The sequence below is a fragment of the Caloenas nicobarica genome, chromosome 11 (assembly GCF_036013445.1).
Source record: "Caloenas nicobarica isolate bCalNic1 chromosome 11, bCalNic1.hap1, whole genome shotgun sequence".
Taxonomy (NCBI): Eukaryota; Metazoa; Chordata; class Aves; order Columbiformes; family Columbidae; genus Caloenas; species Caloenas nicobarica.
Window position 1 is genome coordinate 22,774,942 of NC_088255.1, and position 15,476 is coordinate 22,790,417.

General features: G+C 56.5%; 2 protein-coding genes across 2 annotated transcripts in view; one reads left to right on the forward strand and one right to left on the reverse strand.

Annotated features, from left to right (window-relative positions):
- The first annotated feature begins 1,168 nt into the window (after nucleotides 1-1,168).
- LOC135992873 (histone H1.8) lies at nucleotides 1,169-2,420 on the forward strand. Its single transcript, XM_065642288.1, has 5 exons — nucleotides 1,169-1,184; nucleotides 1,346-1,623; nucleotides 1,708-1,840; nucleotides 1,935-1,993; nucleotides 2,067-2,420. Exons 1-5 carry the CDS (start codon nucleotides 1,169-1,171, stop codon nucleotides 2,418-2,420), a joined length of 840 nt encoding a protein of 279 aa, XP_065498360.1.
- A 1,891-nt stretch (nucleotides 2,421-4,311) lies between these two features.
- The window catches only part of PLXND1 (plexin D1), a 78,573-nt gene continuing 67,408 nt past the window's right edge, over nucleotides 4,312-15,476 (reverse strand). The window contains 7 exon segments of the mRNA XM_065642315.1: nucleotides 4,312-6,909; nucleotides 7,464-7,538; nucleotides 8,405-8,545; nucleotides 11,136-11,283; nucleotides 12,728-12,891; nucleotides 13,645-13,749; nucleotides 15,059-15,093. Of these exon segments, the coding sequence (XP_065498387.1) occupies nucleotides 6,793-6,909; nucleotides 7,464-7,538; nucleotides 8,405-8,545; nucleotides 11,136-11,283; nucleotides 12,728-12,891; nucleotides 13,645-13,749; nucleotides 15,059-15,093 (785 nt within the window). The 3' untranslated portion in view covers nucleotides 4,312-6,792.

Below are 15,476 nucleotides of genomic sequence, written 5' to 3' on the forward strand. Positions count from 1 at the left end.
CAGAAATGGACTGGAAATGGGAATGGGCTGGCAGTGCTGGTCTGGGGACAGCTGAGCACGCGGGGCACTGGGTGCCTCTCCCAGCTCCTGTCCCCTGGGCCCCTGTCCCCAGGCGCAGCAGGTGGGCGCAGACCCTGACAAAGCTCTGTCTGGGCAGTGCTTTGCACGTACATTGGTGCGGTAAGATGCCCACCGAGGTGGGCTGTGAACCAGCCCTGCCCGCATGTAATCCTGGCCCTTCCTCAGGCTTTCACAGATGATGTGCATGAAAACATCGCTACTCTTACGTAAAGAGGAAGGGACTGACACGGTGCCCTGTGGAGAAGCAGCGGTCCCCAGGGTGGGGACATTCATGCTGTTCCTGCACCTGCAGTTCATGACGGGCTCGTCCCGCGGGCACAGGCAGAACAGAAAACGGCACAAATGACCTGCCCCCCTGGAACACCCGGGAGAGGGTCCATGGGATCACAAGAGGAATTATTTCTAACATGGCCACGGCGCAGAAGTGCCCTGGGTGCCTCGTGGTCCCTGGATGGCTGAGGGTTCAGCTCACACCTGGCCCGTGGGATGATGCTGTCCCGGCCGTGCTGTCCCTGCTTGCAAGTGCAGACCGGGGGCTACTGCAGGAGGGTGGCTCCTCCTGCCTTCACCAGTCAACAAAGCAGATCTCCGTTTTCCTCACCTCATTTGTGGGATCCTTGTTCCCTCCCGTTACCGGGCTCCCCTGGCAGCGCAGCCCCCGCAGCGGGGCTGTCAGGGGAAGGGAGCCGGTGTGTCACACCAGCACACCGGGGACAGGTCCCACGCAGCCCCACGCCGCGGGCTGGCTCCCTGTCCGACCCCAGCACCCCGGCACCCACCGAGCAGTGAGTAACTGCTCAAGGCGATCACCCCGTGACCCCCGCGTCCCTCACCCCTCCCCAAAGCCCCCACCCAGCCGTGCCCCTTCTCCCTCCAGCCCCTTGCAAAGCTTTGGCAAGGGGCACTCAGCATCCCAGCCACCTGCTCCCGCTTGGGCAGCAACCAGAGCAATTAGCAGCTGCTAACCAGCCCCTGCCGTTCGGATGCTAATCAGATAAATGAGCTGGAGGTGAGCTGAGCCTGTGAGCAGGGCTGGGGCTGTCTGGGCTTGCAGTTTAGGCTGGTGAATTTGGGAGCGTGTGCTGCCATGGAGCCTCAGGCGGGTAAGGGCTTTGCTGGGGCTCTGGTGGCTGTGGTCCCTGTGAGGCCACGGGGGTGAGCAGGGTTGTGGCTGTTTGGCTTCTGGGGGTTTGCAGCCCTTAGTGGTGCGAACGCCTTGGGCTGGACCTGGGTTCCAAGAGCTGCTTCCTGTCTCTCCCCGCAGCCGAGGCCGCTGACACAGCCCAGCTCCCCGGTCTGCTGGCCCGGCGGCCCCGACACCCCCCAACCCTGCACATGGTCATGGAGGCGCTGCGGGCACAGGACGAGAGGAAGGGCGCCTCCGTCGTTGCCATCAAGAGGTTCATCCTGGCCAAGTACCCCAGTGTGGACCCCATCCGCCTCAAGTACCTGCTGAAGCAGGCGCTGAGCAAGGGGCTGAGCCGGGGGGACCTGGTGCGGCCCCACGACTCCAACGCCGTGGGGGCCACCGGTCGCTTCAAGGTGAGCAGGGGCTGCCGCTTCAGAGCGGCAGGGCTGGGGGCCGAGGTGCCTCCTGGCCCTGCTTCCACCTCCTTCTCGCCCCAGTTAGCCCCTGAGAAGCTGCAGCAAAAGCAGCCCCCAGGCAAGGCAGATTCTGATGGAGAGCAGCCCCTGAAGGCAGGACAGAAAGGGACCACCAAGCCCCCCCGAGCCCCTGCAGCGGCTGCACGGCAGCGAGGTAAAGGGCTGGGGGTGCCATGAGCCAGCCGGGGCTGCTACAGCCCTGTGGAGGGGCTGCTGCTCGGGCTCATCCACCGCCCCTTCTCCCACAGGCACCGCCAAGGAGAAGTCGACGGCAGCGAAGCAGAAGCCGAAGGTGAAGCCTGTGGACGTGAGTAGGGGCCTGCGGTGGGGCTGGGTGGCTCGTGGCGTGGCAGCACCCAGAGCTGCTCTGTCCCCTCCAGGTGCAGCCACCAGCGGCAGCCAAGCCCAGGAGCGATGGAGCAAAGCGCCTGCAAGCTGCTGGCCGCCCCCGGGCCCCTGGCAAAGGGCGTTCGGGGCCTTCCAAGGCTCCGGCTGCTGAGGATGCAGGAGGTGGTGATGGCGACAGCCCCGCGGGCGCTCGGGCAAAGGGGCCCCGAAAGGCTCCAGCAGGAAAGGGCAAGGAGAAGGTGCCCAAGGAGGCACAGCAAGATGGCCCCAAGGTGAAGGGGGCGAAGGGCAAGGCAAGGAAGCCCCGGGTGACACCGGGAGCTGGGCAGGGGGAGGCCAGGCCGCGGAAGGCAGCCCCCCGCCCTGCAGACAAGAAGGATCTGTAGGGTCCCAGACAGCCCTGCTGCCCGTGGGACCCCAGCTGGGTCCGGACCCTCGGGATCTGGGTTGGTTTTAGTCCCCAGGACAGGTTTTAACTCCCTGGTCACCTACTAATAAAGCTTGTTCACTCCCCTTGTGACATGGTGTGGCTGCTGCCCTGCTTGGGAGGCTCTGTCCCCCCAGCCCTGGCCTCATCCCGCACGGCATGGGGTGAGCTGTGCTGCGGGCAGCTGTCTGCTGCGGGCAGCTGTCTGCTGCCAGGGGGAGGTGTCCTGTCTGTCCCCGCGTGTCCCCAGCTGCAGTGGCGCACCTGGCCAGCCAGCGGTGCTGGGCTCCGGGGGTGCAGGTTTTGGGGGCACTGTGTGTGTAGGTGGTGAGCCCCGGTGCCGGGCAGTGGCCGAGGGCCCTGGGACCCGTGGGCCACGGCACAGTGGCACCCGTGGCACCCTGGGCACTGCGGAGCTTGGCCTTGGCCAGTCCTGCCGGCGTGGGGCCGCGGTGCCCGCGCTGTGGGGCGGGTGTCCGGGCTGCCGCTGCCCTTGTGCTAATGCCCGGCTGAGCCGGGATTACAGGAGTGCCGGGGCAGCAGGTCCGGGTGTGCCATGGGCGACGGTCCCTGCGCCGGGGGAGCTGCCTGTGCTCTCTTCATGGTAAGAGGAAGACCCACTATTTTAGGGCTCAAAAAAGGAGTTTGGAGTGTTTGCTGCAGACCGCTGTGTTGCTCATGCTCTTGTTATCTGTGGCACAGCTCCCAAACACAGCTCTAAACCTGTCTGGCTAGCTCCTGTGGGTCAACGTTTGAACACTTTCATTTAATAGCTTCAAATGCCTGGTTTTTCTCTTGCTCTGCACAGAACAGAGCCCTTCTGAAGGTCAGCCTGATAATGCGAAGGGTTACAGTCCTCCTGGGCAGGAGAAAATAAGTGGAAGTAAAACTCTCTTCCTAAAGAGGATTTTGCTAATCTTCAGCTGGCCTTGCCAATGCCCTCCAAGGCTCCTGGCCTTGCTTCAGAGCTTAAGCAAGAGCTGAGCAAACCAACTTATCTTTGAACTTCAGCCTTGGCCATGTTGATCCATCCTTAATGGAGTTGAAACTCGTGTTCCCCCAGGGACAGGGTGTGGGATGCTGCAGTAATGACCGAGCAGAGCCCACCTGCCCCTCTGATGATGGTTATCCTCACAAAGCACTGCTCGCTCATGTGGAAATATCCTGTAACAACTGGGCAGGAGCTGTGTTCTTGCTCACCAGGCACTTGATGTGAAACATGAGGCTCTTCTGCTTTGAGAGAGGCCAAATCATTTAATGGCTGGATTTAGCTTTGCTGAGAATCAACTTTCTAGTGGGAGAAGAAAATCCCTCTGGTGTCTGGAAAGAGCAGCTTTTACTGGGGGAGGTGGAAGAGTAAGGATTTAGCAATGCCGCAGTTATTAAGACCTATGGGCTGTGCTGGTGCATGGTGCTGAAGACAAAGCCTTGAGGGCTGGCGGTGGCACGGGGCGGGTGTTTGGGGCTGGGAGAGGGATATGTGCCTGGCCCTGGGCACCGCCTGGTGTTTCTGGTCTCTGTGTGCAGCACAGTGTGTGGTTGGGTCACAGCTCTGGATCTTCCCCTCTTGTGCCAGGTCCTGTTCTGGCAGGAGCTGTGGTGCTGGGGAGCAGGAGCAGCGCGTGGCCGCAGGGGCTCTGCAGAAACCGGGGCTCTGCAGAAACCGGGGCTCTGCACCGCGGGGTCAACGCCCGGCACGTGTGGAAACCGGGAGGCTGTCAGCTGAGCTGCCAGCCCGGGCACGGCTCGTACGTGCAAAGCTCCCTGCACGCACCCGCGGGTGTCTTCCACCGTGCTGTGTGTCCCTGGTGTGCACAGCGCAGGAACTCCACCACGCGTGTTTCAGCACCTTGTTTTATTACAAAGATAGGCTTTTCCAAGAGTCTGCCACTTCCACTACACAGCAGGTAAGGGTACTACACCCACAACACGTGTCAAAGTTTAAAAACATGTTACAAAGGGCTCGGGGGTTCAAGACAACACTACAAACCCTCAAGCTTCTGCTCTGTTGAAGTTGTTTCTTTAAAATGGTTGTAGCAACTACTTTTTTCTTTGGAAAAAATTAAATAATAAAGCAATAGGCCCTAATAGATAGCCCAGTCACAGCATCTGAAGGCAAACTATCCTGTCGGCTCACCTGCGTCCTTTCCTTGTAACAACATGGGGCTGTTGCCCCATGGCCCTTTCCCACCTCCAGCCAAGCTCAACATTCTCTGCTACCTTGGTCCTTCTCGCCCTCACTGTCCCTGTGCTGGGCCTGCCTATATCTGTGGCAGCTATTCACAGTTTCTAAAAGGAAAAAAAAAAAAATTCAAGAATCTTTTGTGAAATCATTTTCAAAATAAAATGTAGCCCAGCTACATTCTCGGAGTGTCTATTCTGAAGCCACATCCTCAGCAAAGACATTGAAACCTCCACAGTGTATGTACTTTTTCTGTAGTTTGCTTTAAAAAAACCCTCTCTTCTTCCCCTTTCCTTCCCCTCCCTACCCCCCTTTTAACATACTGGATAAAGTCTATCATTTGTTTTAAAATAGATATCTATATACACATACACAATTCTGATGTTCCAATTCCTGACACATGTGGCATTACTGAGAAGGATGGGATGGAGGCCACCTGTCCACGGCAGTGTCACCAGGAGCTCTGGTGGACCAAAGTCATCGGATCCCAGGCTGATCCCTGCCAGCCGGACGAGCAGTGAGGCTCACCCTCCACCGACCCTGCCTGCACTGAGGTAGGAACTTTTTGTTTTTTCTGTTTGGCAGTTTGGAAACGCGGTGGCTGGGGCTGGGTGTACTTTCCATGGGCGGGTTGCGTGCGCCTGCACGGTGCCGCTGGCTCCGAGCACGTGGCGTTGCTGCGGTGCAGCCTCTGCAGAGGGGCCCGTGTGACGCTGCAGACACCAGAATGGCCACAGCTGCCTCAGCTACCAAAAGGACAACTGGCCACTGAGCTGGGACAGGGGTTTGCTCCAGCGCAGCTGCGCGGGACAGCAGGGACATTTGTGTGTCTTGGATGAGCTCTGTCTGTGCAGTGGGATGCTGCTGCCTCTGCAGCCTGCGGTGCTGGAGCTGCTCTGCTGGTCTGTGTGAGTGGGAGCACCATGCGGTCACAGGGACGGGGTCCGGTCCCTGTGCCTTTACAGGCCAAAACCAGAGCAGAGGCAGCAAAACTGCGCTCTCTTGGGTGACAACCATGGTGGGCTGGGTCCAGAGCAAGCGGAACAGGCTGCTCTGGGAAGACAGCTCTGCAGCAGTGACCCTGTTTGGGTGATCGCAGGGAGATCGCATGGGGCAGAGGGAGGGGAGATGCTGCCTGCACGGGGCTCCCACCGCTCTGCCGGAGGCCGTCAGCAGGAGCTGATCCCCGGCATGAGCCGCATTCCCAGGGCTGCGGGGGCAGCGCCACAGCTGTGTGCACACCCAGCACGGCCGGGAGGCTGCAGGGCATGAGCCCTTCCCCTTTCCCACCACGTCTGGTTTCTGGGCAGAGGCTGTGCCTGGGACCAGTCGCCTGAAAAATGGGACATTTGCCAACCTGCCGCAACCCCAGTGCACAGTGCAGGCAGATGCAGGACCCAGGGAGGGGGAACACCCCTTCCCATGCTGGCTGACACGTAACACACTCCCCTGGCTCTGTAACAGCCGCCTCTGTTGGGGGATAAAGTGCTTGCGCCGTGTTTAGCTACTTGGGAAGCAACTGCTTTTCTCAGCCCCAAGTTCCCGGTGCTGCCCAAGTCTCAGATGGAAGAGTGGTTATGTTTACACATACAGTACAAAAACTAAAAGGCACAATAATACACAGAATGCAGCAGATAGTGAACAGCTGATAGAGTCCCTGGTGTTGGAAAAACAAGGATGTTGAAGGATGGTGTAGAAGGGAGCGCAAGTGTTGCTCCGGTGGCCTTTGCTATCTCTGCTCGGTGCTCCCTGAGTTCCCCTCTGCTCCGCGTCTGTTGTTCCTGCTTCTGCAGCCCCATCTCTCATCCTGAGGACCCACAAACAGGGATGCAGCGCCTGCCCAGGCGCTGATCAGGGGGAAGTGGGGAACTGAGCTGGCCACAAGTGTCATGTCTCCATTTCTGGCTGGCAACAGCAAATAAATTACAGGTGCCACGGTGCAGACCAGAGGGGTTTTGAGCTGCTCAGAGAGGTGTCTCGTGGCTTCTTGTTGGGTGAGGGAGCCCTTCAGCCACGGGCCAGGCCCACCCCACCTCAGGGCTGGTTTGAGCATGACCCTGGCAGAGGCGACCCGTGGTGAATCCGCGGCTGAAGGCCGGTTCCCCGCGGCGCTGTGCTGCGGGAAGGTCACTTCAGGGCTGCGGTCGGCCTAGGCTTCGCTGCAGCACTCGTAGATGTTGTCCTCCATGAGCGCGATCACTTGCTCAAACTTGTGCTGGAGCTGGGTGCGCTTCGTCGTGGGGTTGGCATCCAGGGCAGCCACGATCTGCAGGGGACACGGGCGGGTGGGTGGAGGGGACAGCATGGGGGTGCCCACCTGCCAGCCCTGCTGAGACCGAACCCCGGGAGAGCCCCCCGGCTGCTCTGGGCACAGCCGAGTCCCCGAGCAGGGGCGGGAAGGGAACGCGCCCCAAACACCAGGGCAGCACAGAGCCGAGGCGCAGAGCTGCCCGGCGGGGGGCAGCACCCAGCCAGGGCAGCGGGGGCAAGACTTTGGGGAGTGGACTGTATCAGTGTGCTCTGCCTTCCCGGAGGCACCTGCGGGTCTACACTATGCTCCAGCCTGGCCGAGTCAAATGCTGTTAAAATCAGCCAAGAACAGCTAGCCTTCTCAGCCAAGGAGAGCAGGTGCATCTGTGTGTGCATATATTACATGTGTGCATGGGATTATGCAAACAACAATAATCCCTTTTCTGTGGATTTTCTGTGGACTGGATGCAGGCATCTGACCGCTCAGTTACAAAATAGTGTTTGTTATTATACTGCTTGTTATTCCCTCCACAGGTATGCTGAGGCCTGAGTACAGCTGAACCCACTCACCTGGGAGCGATATCTCTTGGCGTATTTGTATATCTCAGCCATGGCGACGTTGGTATTGAATTCATTACGGTATTTCTTTATAAAGACAGAACAAAGAAGGGAAGAATATTAATGTGATACAGCAAGTGAGTTCAAGCGCAAACAGCAGGCATTAAGTAGATTAAAAGAAGGTTTTGCCTAGGTATTTTTGTTACTGTTGCATTGATGCAGCCAGGCTTTTGACTTGCTCCTTTAAGGAAGGTGCATTTGCTTACACCAGAAACAGTCTCAGTATTTTTAAAGCCATCCTTAAATGCCCCCACTTGATCATGCTGTTTATCCCTCAGTGCTCAAAGCCATCTCAAAAGGATGGGGCAGCGCGAGAGCTGGGCAGAGGGACATGGCAGAAAAAACCCAGGTGGTAGCTGAGGCTGGAACACCACTGGGAAATGGTTTGGTTCTGAGGAAGCTATGGTGCATCACTGGCGGGACGTGGAGCCAGAGCGTGGCTGCCAGCTCCCGTAGCTGGTACCAGGGCCGGCATCCAGCTCCTGTAGCTGGTACCAGGGCTGGCATCCCACACCCGGGCCAGCTGGCCAAGGGGTGCAGAGATCCTTTTCCAAACTTCCTGGCTCTTTGGCACTCAATTTTGCTTCCAGCTCCCAGTGGTGCCAAAGCGAGTTAGGTTCAAGCTAACTCATGGGTGTTTACTGCAGCTCTGGCACTAATTGAAGATGCTTGGAATTAGGTCAGAGGAAGTTTGTGCCTGGAAGTTTGAGGCAAAATATCCTTTCTTGTTTGCTCCCTCCAGCATCTAAGCATAGCTGATTGCAGCCTGTGTTCCTGCCGCTCCCCAGCTCCTGCTGCCAGCGGAGCAGAGCAGGTTTGGTGCTCTTCGCTCTGGCGCAGCACTGAGGCGCGCACCGGTGGAGCCGCTGACCCGCCGCCCCAGCAGCCCTTACCCGCGACTCCTCGGCGAGGTGGGCGTTCATCTCCTGCTCGCTGAGCGGGGGCATGTCGTGGATCTGCTTGTAGTATCTCTGCACTATCTTCCTGTACTCGGGGATCTCCTTGGCGTACAGGAGTTTATTGGTCGGAGAGTCCTGGAGTGAGATACCAAAATCAGACACTGTACTGTTCCTGGCTCAAAACTTTTTATCCTGTTTGACCAAGCACCAACCCCAACAGGTGGGGTCAGCAAACAGCCAAGTCTTTGGTCTGGCTAATGACAGGGGCACCTGCTGGAACACGTCAGGGTGCTGCGGAGCCACGGCCCGTCCCTCTGCCCTTCTCCTGGTGTGAGCTAAACGTTCGGCAGCTGCCACGCGGGTGAAGGGTCTGTGGGGGTTTCGATCTGCAGCAAGGGCAGGATGAACGATGCACAGGGCAGGCGAGGTGCCTTGCTGCCAGGTGACACTCTGCAGATGAGCATAGCATGACAGTGTTGGATAAAACACTTGTGGTTGTGGCTCTGCGTGTGGAAATTGGCAACAAGGGCTTCTGCATGCATTTACTCGGGTCTCTTGAGCAGCCAGCTTGATTTAAACTGAAGAACAAAGCTCTGTTACAAGCTGAACTTTGTCAGTTGAAATGTTGCTCTTGGATTTTTCATGTAGCTTTGATTTATTTTGCATTGGCTAACCCAGCCTGCCTGGCCTATATTGAGTGCATGTGAAGTAATTAACAGAAAATACTGAGTTCTCTTGATTAATGTCAGCTTGGACAAAGCGGTTTTAACCTCCTGGCTAAATGATCGGGTTGTACCAGTGAAGATATAACCCTGCCTGCACTCCTTGCAAATGCCAGCATAACTGATTTTAACCCGAAGGCAATCCTGCCCCGCTGATATCATTACCCTGGGAATGAACTTGGCCGATCCCGCAGGGAAATGGCCCCGGGAGGAACATCAGCGTGTGGGGCGTGCGGGCTGGTCCCGCTGCCCTGGCAGGGGGAGCGGAGGGAGGATTTTCGGGAGACGAGCCCAGCGGGCTCTGCCCGCGGAGGCAGCAGCTTCAGCTGCATCGGGCAGTAAATCAGGAAGCCCGGGGTGGCTGCAATCTGCTGCTGCAATATGTGCCGTGCCTAATGCTGCGGGGAATTGGGAAACGGGCACCAGGCTGTGGCACCAGATCCCTCAGCAGTTTATTTTCAAACCCAGTGACAAGGCAGTACAGGAATATAGCCAAGTTACAGAGCCTGCTCATAACGCTGGTTTTGGTTTGGTGTTTGTTTTTTTTTTTTTCTCTTGGAAACACAAAAGAAACCCATGCTGCCTCTTTTTAAAGTTATGTTTTAATTTGTGTCTGATTTGTCTGCATTATGTAGAGCTGGGTACTGGTTTATTAACTGCTTGCACACTTTAGATGTACAGAATCTGAATCCACTCTCACATTTTTAGTTTTAAGAACATGCTACAACCAGGGGATGCATCCAGCCTGGAAAACATTCAGCGATATAATGAGTGTATATGCAAGCTGATTTTTAGGCTGAGGATTTATTCTTCCCATATTACTCAACAATTCCTTCACTTATGCTATTGTATTCCTAAAAAATGTTTCCATCTGCTGTCTGACTCCAGCTGACCCCTCTTCCCCTCATCCACAGCTTGACAAGGACGAATTGTAGCTGTTTCGTAATACATGCAAAAAAAAGTCCAAAACCCAAACAAACAAAAAATCAAGCGCTCATTAGATCTTCCTCCAGTATTAACCTCTCCCAGCACAGGCTTCCTGCTGCTCTTGCTCTGGGGCCACCCGGAGCAGCGTCCGGCTCCTGTCCCTCGCTCCGTAGGGTCCCCCCACGTCACACATGGCGCTGCCACCAGCCCCGGGGACGGGGGATGATTTACAGCATTTCTTAGTAAAACTCATTGATGTTGGGAAGTCTCAAACATCAACAGTGCACTCAGCCAAACCCGCGGGAGAGCAGGAACCGTGGGCGCTGGGTGCCCCGCAGGACAGTTCGGGGGCTGACAGGGGAGCGGGGACGCGGCCCGCAGCCTTGCGTGCGCTCAGGGCACGTTCAGCTGCACAGGCTGAGGCCGCCGGGCTCTGCCCATGCGCCGGAGCAGCCAGCGTGTGACAAGGATGCTGCACCCAGGGAACACCCCGTGCTCCAGGGGCAGGGACATGGCAGTGCCCGCCAGCTGCCTCCACGTGCGGATGGCTGGGAGAGTGTGCCGGCCCCAGGCGGTCCCCGCACCGTCCCCAGAGCCAGGTCTGTGCTGGCTGGGCAGGCTCAGCTCCCTCCTGAGCTTCTCCTGCTCTCCTGGGTGAGGGGCTGTGCAGAAACCACCAACCGCGGTGATCAAGTCTTCACCTGAAGCTGCAGCATCTTCCATCCTGCCACTGGGAGCTCACATCATCCCTCAGCTGCTGTTATGGGATTGTTAGACTGCTGCTGTCCCCTAAAACAGCCCCGATTAAGATGCTGCCCTAAGCTGGGTGCTCTCCTGGGACCAAGGGACAGCTCACACAGCCACCTGGGGACATGGAGCCAGGGGCTGGGTCTCCATCCTCCCAGCTTGCTGGGCTGGGGCCTCGGTCCTTTGTGCGTCCTGCTGGTGACCATGTGTCCGCACTCCCTGACTGCTCTTTCTGACAGGAGCAGTGCAAATATCAAGCTCAAGCCTGAGCCAAGTGCGGAGGAAAGGAAGCGGAGAACTGATCTGCAGTGAGATGTCCCCTCTGGTACCTTGCCCAGCTGCAGGTCCGACAGGGAGCAGGCGTCGATGAAGGCCTGGGCGATCACCGAGAGACAGGCGTCAATGTGGTCTGTCTTGTCGATGTCGAAGACGAACTGGGGGTTCTTCAGGATGTTGACCCAAAACCTGAGAGGTAGGCTGCGAGGGAAAGGAGGCAGAACACACACCAGTGAGGTTTTTGTACTCCAGTGGAGAGGGGAAAAAATGCAGGAAAGATGATGAAACAAAGTGAATAGTAGAGAGGAAAAAATGAGGAACCAGTTTCAGCTATTCAATCACACCCTCGCTAGAGGGCCAGGCACACGTCTGCACCCCGGAGAGACCTTCAGGCTGGAGCATGCGGCACAGCCAGGAGACTGCATGTACAGCCTCGTATGGCTGAGAGTATAACCTTGTCCTTGCCCAGGTGAGCGTGTGCCCTTGTCCTTGTCCCTCACTCATTCAGCAGCTCCTGAGCCAGCTGTGGGCCAGCAAAGGCACCGGCAGGTTTGCCCGCACGGGGCTGTCACATCGGGCTTCCTCACTTGCTGGTTTTTGTAGCAATGGTGTCAGCTCCTTTTCCATCTTCCCTGACAGTAACTGTCATCTGGTTCTGATGGTAAGCCTGGCCCCGTGAAATGCATTTCATGTGTCCTTTTTTTTCTGCTCTCTCATAATTTTCTCCTCCAGTTATTTCAGCGCTCATTTGGCCACAACACAATTTCAGCATATCACTCGCCATTTCTGCCATCCCTCCGCAGCAGCTGAGGAGTGAAAGCCACTATAAGTCTTTGCTCTACTGGCAAATAAAGGTAATGAAGGGCAGGCAAATCCACAGCTCAATGGTCGTGTCTGCATGCCTGCCATCCCAGCCAAATTTGGTGTTAATTTTCACATGTTGGGCTGGCAACAGTTACTGTCTCTGCGGCCTCAGAAGCGCTGAGCCTCTCCTGGAAGCTCCCTGCTCTCACCAGTTAAATCTCCTGGTTTCTCTCCTGCTCTGTCTCCCTCCATCGCTTTGGCTCCCACACACGTTCCTGCTGCTGGGGTCTCCAGCCCCGCTCCCGGCTGGTCCCTGCGCTGCCGCCACTGCCCCAGCTCCTGGAGTCCCCCGAACACCCCGCAGTTGCAGCTTCATTAACCAGATAAATCAGGAAAAGTGCCCCCAAGGGCTGAAAAGCCAGAAAGCAAGTGAAAAGGAGCCAAATATGCTGCTTTTAAAACCTCCATGGTGTCTTAAGACCTGACATGATTTTTGGACTCTGCCTCAGATCTCCATGCTTGGAGCTAACACCATTGCCGTCTCCCGTCCTGTCTCTCTTCTGTTTCTCCTTTAATTATTTGCATCAGTGTGCCAGTTTGTTCTGCCCTTTATCTGCCTGTGCCTCCCCTTCCAGCTCGCCACTCCCCTGAGTTTTGTTTGTTCAAAACTCTCCAAGCCTGTGTCTGGCCTCATCTTTCGCTGCCTCCTCACCACCCTCCTGTTTTCCAAGTCCCTCTTCTACTTTTAGCAACCTAATAATTAGCCCAGGACACCAAGGCTTTGCAGCTGCTGCTCCTGAGAGACGGAAGGAAGGAAAGAAAGAGATTTCCTCTTCCAAACCTGTTGGTCTTCCAGATGTGCATAGTGTCAGGGTCTGTGATCCCTCTTTTCTCTGCTTGCTCCTCTAAGAAGTCAAAGAAATACTTCACGGCCACAGGCGGTTTATCATCTCGGATGCTGAGAATGGCTTTGAACAAGTCGTCCAGGAACTTCTGCAGCGTGCCCTGCGGGACAAGTGCACACGATGGGGACGGGAACGCGGCAGCACTCGAGCCCAGAGCACAGCATGAGGGGCTGCGATGCTGCGCACAATGGGAAAGCCTTTGCTGCCAGTTGGATAAATGAGAAGAGAAAGGGGATGCTGAAGCAGGGAGGGAAAGGTTTGTTTGTGCATAGTGATATAATTAGCTTGCATTTGGGTTTAATTTCTTTTGGCATTGAGATTTTTCTTTCTTACTGCTAGGATCTCACATCTGTGATTGTTCTGCACAGTAAATACAAAGAAGACTGGAGACTGCTGGCCATCCTTGTGATCTCTGCTCCAGTGAAGCATCATGCTGGGATTAAAGATGGGCTGGGAGCCCAACTGCTGGAGCAGAGCATCCGCAGAGAGCAGGCAAGTTCCAATCTGAATTAAGATTGCACAGACAGAGCTGAGCATCTCCAGCTCCTTTCCCAGCAGGATCCTGTGCTGGGGAGATGGGTTTGGGTCTGAACCGTGCATCGTGAGCCCTGTAGCACTCAGCATCACGCACATAGGGCGCAGCTCTGCCCGGGGCGACGGCATGGGGCCTCGCACTGCTCTGTGCGCGAGCTGGCAAGCTGGAGGAGCCCGGCTGCATTGCTGAACCTGCTTCTGAACCTGCTCCCACGGCCCGTACACGGGCCCCACCGCCCTGGCGAGCAGCTGCCCGCGGCCCCCGCCTGGGCAGGCTGCTCCCCGCAGAGCTCCCAGCGCCAGCCGCCCCCATTCCCACCTTGGTGGAGAGCAGCCTGGTCAGGTAGATCTCCGGCAGGACCTTCTTCCTGTGGCTCTGCCTGTGCGACTTCTTGTGTTCAACGGATTCATCGGTGGGGAGAACCTGCTCCGATAGAAAGTGCACATTCAGAGCGCTCCTCTCTGTGAGTGTCACACTGAATTCTCCTTCAAGTACAGAATTTCAACTGCACATAAAATTCAATTAAAAAGCAGTTAATGTGTTACAAATACACCCTTATACGGTTTTAAAAAAGTGGTTCATAATATTCAGTTTTTCTGATGTATGTCTCTCCTGCACTCTTTATTGCCTCTCTCAAGCTAGACAAAGAGAATGAAACAATCAATCTCACTTCACATGTTAGTCTGCTGGCCTTCCTGGCCTCCGTGCAGCACTCCCGTGCGCCTGCACTTTAGGCTCCCAGGAGCAATGCACAAAGCTTCCACGGAAACCAAACCAGCTTTTCTTAGGTTTGGAAAAAGTGCAAGAATGATCAGCCAATGTTTCTACCCTGGCCTTTTTAAAAATAAAAATAAATATTCCACTGGTCAGGTCATTTAATTACTGCTCTATAATGACCTAGCGGGCCATTTAAGTCCATCTTGGCATTGCTTCACACGTGCGCATTTGATTTCCTGTCCCTTCTCCCCCTTGCTCTGTATGTACTTGTGCGTGCATGTATCATGTGTTTGTGCTCTATTTGAGCACGGAAACTTTAGCAGAGAAAAAAAATCAAGCTACAAAATATTGTTGTTGTCCATAACACTGATTTTCATACCAGCTTTTAGCACCGTTTAGCACTTGGCACTCCCAGCGCGCACCGGGCAGAGCTCATCGACCTCCGTGCCCTGGGGCAGCAGCTCCCGCAGGGGACGTGACCCAAGCTGCCGTGGGTGCTACCGGCGGCACCGACCGCACTCCCAGCTCCCTGCGGCTGCTGACAGCTACACTGGGCACAAAAATTGCTTTGCCATCCTGGTAATTTTTTATTATGTCCCACTGTACTAAAGCTTGTCTCCAGATAACCCCTCTGTGCCTCTGTGAGCCTCTCTGAAGAAAACTAACGAGCCCTGAGGCAGCTTGTTCATCACACCTGACGTTCCAGCCCACAGAGATGAATTAAGTTAATATCAGCGAGACTGAGAAGGTTTTCTCCTCTTTCATCACATATGCTGAAAAAACAGGATGCAGAAGCTGAAGCGCAGGAGAGAGGAGGGATCACTGTGCACCCGCAGCTGGACAGGTCACCCCCGCTCCCAGCGCTGTCCCCGCTGCTGCCCTGGGGGGACGTGTCCCCGACAGCCCCCTGGCAGCAGGGGACACCCTGTCCCCCGTCCCCTGCCTGGCTCCGGGATCGCCCCAGCCCGGCCCGGCCCGCACCGTGCAGCCCCCGGCACAGCAGCGGGACACTCACCAGGTGGAAGTACTTCTCGGTGTCCAGATCCTTCACTGTGGAGCACAAGAGAGACACGGCAGCTCAGTCAGGGGCCGAAATCCGCCCCCACAGACAGCCTCTGTGTCAGGAGGTGTTTTGCTTTCCCCAAGAGCCCCGACATCAAGTGGGTGTTCCCGCCCAAGTGACCGCAGCGTTTTTGTGTTGGTTGTGTTTATCACCTTCTGGGGTGCATGGGGAGCCCCTCAGGAAGCACTGGAGGGACGACTCGAGGTCTCCCAAGGGTGTTTTAAGAGGCACCCAAGAGGGAGCAAGAGCAGGACCATCACAGGGACACTCCTGCACCGCAATGCCCGCAGTCACCAGAGCCGTAGCTACTTGTTCCAGCAGGCGCAGGGACCCCCACCACACAGACAGACTGGAGAGGGGCTTTGAAACT